The sequence below is a fragment of the Ascidia mentula genome, chromosome 6, assembly GCF_947561715.1.
Source record: "Ascidia mentula chromosome 6, kaAscMent1.1, whole genome shotgun sequence".
In the NCBI taxonomy this organism is placed as follows: domain Eukaryota; kingdom Metazoa; phylum Chordata; class Ascidiacea; order Phlebobranchia; family Ascidiidae; genus Ascidia; species Ascidia mentula.
Window position 1 is genome coordinate 16,758,985 of NC_138571.1, and position 9,958 is coordinate 16,768,942.

The following is a 9,958-nucleotide window of genomic DNA, read 5'->3' on the forward strand; positions in this document are numbered from 1 at the left end:
CTGAGCAGCTTCGTACGGTGGAATTTGGTCGAGTAGAGATGATATCAATCCATTTCCGGTGTTCATTTCATGCTCAGCAATCCCATTGCTTCCGTTTAGGTTGTCGTTGTTGGGAATTTCAGTAACATTGCCAGAGTCCATTAGTAAATCGTCTGACACCACAATTCTGCAATATATAAGAAATTGTTGGCGTAACATTCAGTATTCTACCTCAGATAACAGTTAAGTACTTGTCAAGTGGCACAAAACAAGCAGATGCATTGTGATAGTAAAGTAGCTAGGGCATACAACATATTTTTTTCCACAAGAAATTGTGACTAAACATAGGAGGTTACTATGTTACATTCAGATTTCACATTTAAATTTAAAGTCAGCTCAGTCTTTTCAGCAACATTGACATGTTTATACCTAGCTGGTTGATGCACAGTGATGCTGCATGTGGCACTTGAAGCTACACATTGTCCTTCGGCATATGAATACTGCGTCATGTTTCCTTTGCTGCTCATGGCATTCGGTGACACATTTTGATGGTTATCCGACATCTGAATGCTGAATAACAAAAGCTTGGGTTTGTCATATGTTATAATTGTCTCCAAAAGCAAATTAAGTACATACTAATTAGTATTACAATAACCCATTCTCGATCAGTATAATATTTTAGCTTTTATAATTTTATATCATTAAGATTTAAAATACGGTACATTTCAGAATTACAGTAAAACTCGGTTAATCTGGATACATTTCATGACCAGATTAAGCATTTTTTCACATTGTCTGAAATTGTTTATTTATTACAGTCGAATGCTGTACAGCTAGAAAAATATCAGTAAAAAATGCCTTGATTGAACAATCTTATAATCTAAAAATCCTAAAAGCAGTGCATCATGTGTTTGATTTTGTTGATTTGAGTAGGCATAAAGTGCCAATCTAGGCCACAAAGACTTGGGCTAATTTAGTACCATGTACTGTATTCCACATAGGAATATTGAATGGCACACTGTAGTGCAATAATGTAATTGTCAAAGCAGTTCAGGATTTGCATTCTGTTCATAATTGGGAAGTTGATATTTTACTATTTTACCTTGGCAATGTCCCTATACAATGTATATTGTGGGTTATCTGTGTTGGTACAGCATATCGTGAACTTGATTGAATGTTTGTGTTGTTTGAAGGAAGGCAAACAGAAAGCTGATTCATTTGATTGCCTGCAATAAATAAAAAATCAGTAAATGAACAATTTGTGACGAAGTTTACAACAATATTATGCAGCAGAACTTTTTTTCTACGAATAACACTGTTCCTTCTGGAAGTCCTTTTAGTAGGTTATGGGCAAAGGTATATTTACCCCTAAAAAATGGCAGACGGGCAATGTTTTTTTATTATTTCTCATGTCTTTTGTTAACGATCATAGAATATGTACAATTGTATCAATGTGTTTATTAGTATCTCTGTCAACAAAAATATAACAGTAGTTTAAAAATTGATAATTGTTTTAACACTTATAATGCTAATTTACATATTGCCACACATTTTTACCTTCGTTCATTGGAATAGATTGCAAAGAATTCATGTTATTTCCTTCATAGCTGGCCTCCATTCGAGCATCAACACTGGATACTTCGTCAGAGAGAATGTGCTGTGGCATGGGTGCAGTTGGGCACATCTGTTGTCGTGGTGGCATACATGGTGTGTTTTTGTGTTGGAAAAACATTTCCAAGCTGTTAAATTGTTGCTTGCATCTGTACAGCACATGGGTGAGTGATTAGAAACACCTTGGCCACCTCTTTGTTCAAACACAAATTGACTGAGCAGAAATACACATATCACTTTATGACAAAACAATAGGCAATATGTCATGAAGGAAAAGAATCGTAAGTCTCACAAAAAAATATTCGTTAGACTACCAAAGCATTCGATGCTTTCTGTTTTGACAAAATTGATTTGTAGGAAATGGTCCAATGAAATTACTTTGTGCAGTGACTTTGCATTTGCACGATCCCTACAGAAAAGAATTGTTTCTTACCTTCCACATTGGAATATATCACTTTCATCATTCCGATTGCAGAATTCTGCATTGATTGGGCAGCACTAGCAATGTGAATATTTGGGGCGTTGTGGTTAAGACCATCTTGCCTTCCATCCGACAACGATGAAGAATTTTCCAGAAAAGGCAAATTTTCTGGTGCACCTGTGTAATTGTTTGACCATGAATTTTTCTAGTTGAATGCATTTAAAAAGACAATGAAACAAAACACACGCTTACCCGGCGCAGACAACGACTCAAAGTACGACTGCATGGCAAAAGGACAGATGTACTGTCTTAAGCATGTAAAAGTCTAATCGTTTGCTCGATAACAAATCTCGAAGACTGTATTGTTTTTACATGTTTCAGGGCTAAACCATATCGACAGAAATTTTTCAAAACAGCAAACAAACACAATTTAAGCTCCACAGCTGATTCGGCGGTAGTCACACTTACGTACATAACTTGGTGCTCTCTTATTTCATGCCTACTCCAAGAATTTGACAAAAAGGTTTAAATAAGTTGACCAAAAATGTGTGAATTTTGTAATGTATATTTCAAATAATTCTTAACTTTGTCAAAAAAAGATTTGTTACTTTAACAAAATTGCACAGAAATTGAAAACCATGTTTTCTGTGATGCTCGGGATTCCGCATGTCAAAAGTATAATGATAATGTGCCAGAAAAAGCACATCCCTGGGCTGACGGTCCCTCCAAAAATTCATTATATGCATTTTGGTTTCCAGACAACAATGGAATTAAAGTAAAATTACTAATAAATCACCTCGCAAGATACCTATAAGCACGACCTTGTTCGTTCTCACATCAAAGTACTGTACTTTGGAAATGTAAGATTTCTATCGAACGCACAAGCTATGACGTAATAAGTATATTTAACAACAATGACCGCAATACCGCCACTTTCTTTGTAAAGCTGAGAATTTGAAAGTGGAAGAAGCCAGATGTTTGCTTTAAAATAGACTGAATATAAGTCGACATGGTGAGGAAAGAAACATTGGCTTAAAGTTTTAAACGAACATAAAAAACTTAAGTAACAAATTCTCCAATAAAACTAAAATTATGTCTTTTTGGGCATGGTTGATGATATATATTTATTGTAAATTGCTATTTTAGATGTGATAGCTGATAGGTAATAAGCTCTACATTTTGTTATTCCTGAGTTTATTGCTCGTTTTGCTGGTGATCTTGCTGCTTTGTGCTTGCTACATGAATTTGCAAGACATTTTGAGCTGCTTCAATAATCCATTAAAAGAGGACCAAGTATGGGCACTTTGTTACAAATGCGCAACAAGCATTCTATGTAACGACACTTATAATAAAGACGTGATACAGGGAGATGCATTTGTGTCACCAAACGGACTAAAATCAGTGTTTTTGGACCACCATGGTCAGGTTGACGTTGATGGGGTCAGTGTTCAAAATGAAGCGGAGGTATGGATGTAATGTACATTGTGGTACTTGATATTCATTTGTTTATCATAATTTAAAGGTAGTATTTGTTTTTTACCATTAAAACTATCCCATATTGGGGAAAATAGAAGCAATAGAAGTTAGATAATGCGTTACCATATGAAAAACGTTGCGATCGTCTGTGTAGTTAAAGATTGCTGAAAAAATCTTCCCCACAAATAACAAACTTTCCAATCTGGGAACTACCAAACAACTTTTGGTTTGCATAGCCTACATGCACAAACATTTTCGAACAGCTGCTTAATTTTATTGATTATTGAATCTATTACAGGTGGTATTGAATTTGGGGCTTGTCCTGTTTGCTGCTTTGGATTATGGACTTGATGCTGATGAAGAACAGCAGATATCGGAACCTTTGGAGAAATTGCTATCTGTTATGACTTGTGAAGTTTCGGACCAGGAAAATTGGGACGAAGGTTACAATGACGACAAGACAACTGAACCGTGCTCCCTAAGTTCTATCATTCAGGTAGAAAGCTTTGGTAACACAAGTTTGTTTTGTGCTGTGACAATGTTTTGTTGAATCTGAGGTTAATAAAATTTTTGGTATTTTAGTCCCATGTTTGTGAGCTTTAAGATAATGTTATTCTGGTTTAAGGTTTGCGAGAACAACTTTTGCCGCAGCGAAGAAATGTATTCGGAAATCTGTCGCAACATGCTGAAAGAGGCTTACTTGCTCAAGTCATTCCTTGGCAACATATCAACGGCTTCAGAAGTAAGCCAAGTTGAACTTTGTGTGTTAGTTGGCTGGCATATCATTGTCACCTTTACATGTAAATCTAAACAAGTATGTACTTCTGTTGACTTTGCATTCCAAAAAACTAGTCATGTGCAATGTGATAGAACTATAGTGACTGTTACAGTTTCGTGTTAAATGTTTTTTGGTGTAATGCTTCCGTGGTTGTTTTATGGTTATACATATATAGTGTTTTCGTATCAGTATCATTATGAACTTGAACATTTGACCAACTTTATAGTTTCGTATTGGTAGTACTGTGGAGTGGTGAGTTCAGGCAAGAGCATGAAACACCTTTGTTTTCAGAGACCGGCCTTTGCTATAAAATCAATATGCATGAAAGCAGGGCTTTTAATTTGTATGTGTATATTTATGTTTATGCACGAATGATAACAAATCCAGGTGCATGCAATATTTAAGAGAAATTGAACAGCAAAGCCAACTTAAAATTATGCTTCCATTTATGGAATTTTAACTTACAAATGCCCTTTCTCAAAACAGTGAGCACTCTTTGACTTGTCGTTATACTTGAAAACCTATGGTCAGTCTTGTCCCACCACTTGATTTGACAAGAATTTCCCGATCAGACTTCGTAGAAAGGCACACGTCCCATATACTTTCACAAAGCACTTAACTTCTTAGATGAGCCCACGAAAGTCGCAATCAAGACGTAATTGTGGCCCAGAGCCGGTTACGCCTAAGCCTATTACACTTAATTATGACTGACTTATAAGCCACTGAGTGTGGTGATTAAAACTGAGATGGCCGACGTATACTTCAGCACCTACGCACAGTTCCTTTTAGCTGGAATTCCAGACTAAACATCGCACTGCACTAGTTTTGGAGTGACAGAAACCTAATGAAAACCCTTGCCAATCAATAAATCAAATATTTCTGTTTACTTTGTTTTTATGCAAATAATCCAAACCTACATGTCAACTTCTATTTACTCTATGCTAACATACTTGTTTCTTCTTATGCATTGGGAAGTGTTGAAAATTCGCAAATAACCCATACATTTTTCATTTAAAAGGGCCTAAACAGACTAAGTCGGAAATGTAGAAGGCCCAGCGTGAACAGTGCAAGCTCCATTGGAAAGCAAGACTTTGAATGCTGGGTGAGCGTTTGCTGCAGAAACAACACACAATCAACGCAAATTTCATGTCCTTATTTTGTGTTTTTGAATTTAGACCCACTCGTGGCTTGATGTTCTTGGCGACTTGCACTCTCGCAGGCCATCTCTCCGACATGTTGATACGCCACAGGGGCCACCGATCAATAAGTTCGACTTATCACCCTATGAATTGTTAATGGAGGATATCAGGCAGAGGAAATATAACTTGTACAAAGTAAATACAATAGTTGTGTGTTTACCTGCACAAGTGAGCTTTATTCCCCCCGCCATCAAAAAACATTTATATTTGCACATAAATCAAAATTGTTTTTGTCGAAAACAGTTGTTTGTCAGTGTATATATGTAAAGAACGGTAGCGATATTTGTGAAGAAATATATAGCTCCTATTGTGATGTAACAGTTTTCAAAACCACGATACAATTTGATTGGTTTATTGCACTTTTTACTAAAACAACAACTTGCTGTCTATCCAGGTGAAGGAAGTGCACAAATCGCCAAGTAAAGCAAACCCTTCCGTGCATGACACAATATTGGAATTTGTGCGTTCACAACCCACTTTAATGCCAGTAAGTTAGAAATTAATTTGTTCTATGTACAATTGTGCGTACTGTCACCCAACTAAAAATTTAAAACTTATTGCTTTTTATGATATAACCAACTTTGGTCTGTTGTTAATTTTTAAGTGTTAAGTTGATTTAAAAACGTTTTTTGCAGGCACACAAAAGAGTCCTTAGGCCTTTGCCTCCTCGTTCCAAATCAGTACACGAAAAGTTAATTGAACAAATCAAAGACCATTCTTTAACCTTGAAGCCAGTTGCAAATGTGGAGAATGTGTTGAGATCGTCACAGAGCTTTACAGCGCCTGGTTTGTAAAATATTGTGTTTCACCACAGTAATTTCTTTTAAAAAAGCTAAAATTATGTGTATACATTTTTGGGTATATTTTTGTTGTTTGAATCATGTTTTAAGTATATCATGAACTTTTGCCATGGTTGCACAGTTAATTTAACAAGTGGATAATTTCACCACAATTAATTACAAAGATAACGTTGCAATGTAAATGGCTTGTTTCGTTCTTGTTTAATTGAGTGTTCTTTAAATCAGTCTGCCTCAAAGTGCCAAGACATTACAAAAGAACAGTCAAGTAACACGGGACGGATACTGTTTGCTGCATAACTTGTTCAAAATTAAAAACTTACATCACAGATAAAATGGAAGATGGTTTTACTCCCTGCAAGATTAGAGGAAAAGCCATCCGTTACAGTGATTCCATTCGCAGAAACCAGTGTAAGTTTAACCTCACCCTGGTATTAAAGGAAAATGAACCTTTTTATTTGCTTTCTATACTTATATGCAGGCAAGGTTATGATGCTTTATTGAACAGCTAAATTATTTCGTAGAAAGCGGTGTTAGTTTAACCTCATACTGTATTAAAATAAATTATACCGTTTTAAAATTATGATGCTTTATTGAACAGCTGAATTCTTTCTCGTTGACTAATTTTTCTCACATGATTTTTTTTGTTTCTAATCATGTTATTTCTTCACAGTGCTGCCATCTGGTCTTTACTCCAACAAAAATTGGCTTTATGACGATGCAGTGTTCGTTTCTAAGCAAACCAAACCCCTGAGGCGGACGCAAAGTGCAGCGATACGTTCCACCTCCAAGAACTGGTCTTCAAGCAAAAGAAACAAACTTCTTGGCGGTTTGCCCGAAAACGCAAATCTTACGCATTCGTCAAGTCAGTCTGTCACCAACCTGAAGGATATTCACGAGGACCGCCGCTGCCAAACCGATGGAAAAGTAATTTTAATCACCATTGTTGTGACATAGTTCATTCCACGATTACAGCATATTAACACTGTTTTACAATGTTTGCAGAGTAGTAAACTTTTATCACTCTCAAGCATGTGATTTCGCACATGCGTAATCACAATAAGTTACTACACTTGAGTGAAGTTAATGTTTTATATGACCTCCACAAATAACCTTGTTGATGAGTTCACCAAGTTTGACTTGTAATTTTGTTATGATTGAACTATTTGAATGAGTATCAGAATCACCAAACAGTTTTTCTAAGCGACTAAGACTTATTAGATTTTTTTGACAAATTGTATTAGACAAAATAGAATGTAATTGAATAAGTGATACTGACGATGCCCAACTGTAGGCATAGTGACAAATGACATGGGTTTTTTTCTTATATAATTTGTTATAATTGTGTTGATATTAACTAGGCATGGAAAATGACTCCAAATGATTGCTTGTCGTTGACTGTCGAGGAAGTTATGCACATACGACAGGTCTTAACCCGCGCTGACCTGGAAAAAATACAGCAGTCAAAAGAACTGTACCAGGCTTTAAAGAATGGCAAGGTAAGTTTTTACAAACTGATGAACAGTAACAAATTAAAGGAAACTTGTTCCATTTTTTTAGGTTTGTTTTAACTGCAAACTGAAAAAGTTTTCAATATTTTCCTGGTCCCACCCATGTCAGATATGCAAGCAAAAAGTGTGCAGCAAATGTCTGAAAAAGGTAAATCACTGGACACTGGAAATATAAAATACAGTAGGACTCAGTTAATCCAGAATCCAGATTTGCTGAAAAATTTGTCTGCAATAAGTTAAGTTCTGTTTTGTCTGAAGCCGATTGTTTTAGGTCTTAGTCTGTGTTGTTAATACGATATCTACCAAAATCATTGTAATTAAACTAATACATCTTTGTAACTTCGAAAGACCTTTTGCATGCATAGTTTTCAGTTTCTCACAGACTGATACCCAAGTAGCTTCGTTCAGCAATAATAATTGCTGGTCAGCCAGTTGAGTTATATAGATATTACAATGTTTGAAGCGCACAATCAAGCAAGTAACTAACAGTAAGTTATTTGTGTTTCTTAGTTGGAAGCACCTGCACAAAAGTACCTGAAAATACCTGTGTATGCTCTAAGCCCAGCCACTTTCACCTCTCCTACTCCAGATACAAGTCGCATGCTGCGCCCAAGGTACGTTTACAGTTGTCATTTGTTCATACTCTTTAGTGTTTCATTTATGTTTAACTTTAATGTGATTGTATTGTGGGTTTCAACCTCACCAGTATTTGCTATGTCACTGTTGTCTGTGGCACTGCAGTCTTTTTCATCTATGTTTGGTTTGATATTAAATCCTTTTTACATGTGATAAAGTAAACTATCTTGAATTCTTGTTTGTTTTTTCCCATAATAAATGAGGAACTTGCAATTCACTAGGCACAAACTTTACATTCGATGCAAGCTGATAGAACAAATAGGCATATAGTATTGAAATGTTGATTTAATATGTCTTAGAGTGACACAAAGTTTAACAGAATAAAAGACGATTGACTTTAGGCAATTTTTGTTATATGCAACTCAGGTACGGGTAATACGAAGGTTTTTTTTATGAATAATTGGAGAAACAACTGCCAATGAATCCGAATCATCAGCTATAAGGACCATATTGTATGATTTTTATTTCAGTTTTTCGATGATGTTCGGAAGTTCACTGTATCGATTGTCGACAACACAGCAAGAAAGTCTGAAGCAGACGTACAAGAAGCAATCTGGAAGCAACCTTTATCAGGGTTTTCGAATGGACGTTTGTGTTGAATGCTACTTACTTATCACTGCAATTTTGGAAGTTAATGGTCATGCCCCCTAGTAAACTCACCAATTTACTGTTGTTACACTTTATGCCAAATGCAATTATTTGTCTGTATATATTTAATATAGTATTACAGTGTTGCCGCAATATACTTTTGCACAGGTTTTGTGAAACATAGACAGATAACTGCTACACAATCTGCTACTGTGATAATCACCATCCTTACACTAGTATTTTTATGTCATGCCATTCCAAATGTTGCTTACTTTGGTGCTCTTTATGTCCTGAAGCTAGTGGCCGTTCTTCTAACTGTATTAAGTATGTTACTGTATTTACTTTTATGTCTTAGGCTTTGTACACAAAATGCAACAAGGACCAAATATTTTCCAACAGTGTGTGTGTGTTTTCTAGGCAACTGTTTGAAGAGTAGGCCCACAGAATAGCTAAGTAAAACGTCAATAGATTATTTAGGATCAGTGACAAATGCTCTTGACCATGGTAACAATGTAGAGTTCTGCTGCTAAGGTAATTTCAAAAAAGATTCCTCAATTAGAGAAACACGATTGGGTTGTTACGCAATGATCCACGTTGTTTGCACCGTTTGGTTTGTCTTTACAATAGAGAATGGTTTGTAAGGATCTCCATTGACGAAAGGCCCGCGGTAAATAGCTTTGACTTGGTTTTGTTTGGGTGGGAACTGCAGTATGGTTTCCGTTGATCCGCCACGGGAATTACTGCTCTTTGCGTCACATTGTAAATGTTTAAAAAATGTCGAAAGCAATATTTCGTCTGTTAGAATAATAAAGCACAAGCACCAACGCCCACCGAAAGGTCAACAACGCACAGATGAAAACATCGAACTATGATCCATATTGAAACAAGAAACATTACACTAAAAATCCAAACCACATAATTTACCACCGATACGTATTACTACGGCAATTTTACTGAAAATA

The 9,958-nt window shown here is 35.9% G+C and overlaps 2 protein-coding genes across 3 annotated transcripts; one reads left to right on the forward strand and one right to left on the reverse strand.

Annotated features, from left to right (window-relative positions):
* Positions 1-19: 19 nt before the first annotated feature.
* Positions 20-2,463, reverse strand: LOC145905858 (uncharacterized). 2 transcript variants are annotated; one of them, XM_082993165.1, is made up of 6 exons: positions 2,264-2,463; positions 2,024-2,188; positions 1,537-1,739; positions 1,082-1,205; positions 409-549; positions 20-152 (listed from the first exon to the last, which is right to left on the reverse strand). In XM_082993165.1, the coding sequence occupies exons 3-6, from the start codon at positions 1,709-1,711 to the stop codon at positions 119-121; spliced, it is 474 nt and encodes a 157-aa protein (XP_082849291.1). In that variant the 5' UTR covers positions 1,712-1,739; positions 2,024-2,188; positions 2,264-2,463; the 3' UTR covers positions 20-118. The 2 variants fall into 2 exon arrangements, with proteins under 2 accessions (XP_082849291.1, XP_082849290.1); XM_082993164.1 differs by lacking the exon at positions 20-152 and having other exon boundaries at positions 197-549.
* Positions 2,464-3,125: 662 nt separating this feature from the next.
* LOC145905857 (protein spire homolog 1-like) lies at positions 3,126-9,384 on the forward strand. Its single transcript, XM_082993163.1, has 13 exons — positions 3,126-3,475; positions 3,786-3,983; positions 4,113-4,229; positions 5,284-5,367; positions 5,441-5,599; positions 5,859-5,951; positions 6,100-6,250; positions 6,592-6,672; positions 6,935-7,188; positions 7,623-7,760; positions 7,822-7,920; positions 8,283-8,386; positions 8,879-9,384. The coding sequence occupies exons 1-13, from the start codon at positions 3,251-3,253 to the stop codon at positions 9,057-9,059; spliced, it is 1,884 nt and encodes a 627-aa protein (XP_082849289.1). The 5' UTR covers positions 3,126-3,250; the 3' UTR covers positions 9,060-9,384.
* The last annotated feature ends 574 nt before the right edge of the window (positions 9,385-9,958 follow it).

Coding starts and splice junctions, on each gene's coding strand:
- LOC145905857 (XM_082993163.1), top strand. CDS start 3,251: ATGAATTTGCAAGACATTTTGAGCTGCTTCAATAATCCATTAAAAGAG. Junction 3,476..3,785: donor GTGTTCAAAATGAAGCGGAG/GTATGGATGTAA, acceptor AATCTATTACAG/GTGGTATTGAATTTGGGGCT. Junction 7,921..8,282: donor GCAGCAAATGTCTGAAAAAG/GTAAATCACTGG, acceptor TGTGTTTCTTAG/TTGGAAGCACCTGCACAAAA.
- LOC145905858 (XM_082993164.1), bottom strand. CDS start 1,711: ATGTTTTTCCAACACAAAAACACACCATGTATGCCACCACGACAACAG. Junction 1,206..1,536: donor ATCTATTCCAATGAACGAAG/GTAAAAATGTGT, acceptor TATTTATTGCAG/GCAATCAAATGAATCAGCTT. Junction 550..1,081: donor TGTATAGGGACATTGCCAAG/GTAAAATAGTAA, acceptor TTTGTTATTCAG/CATTCAGATGTCGGATAACC.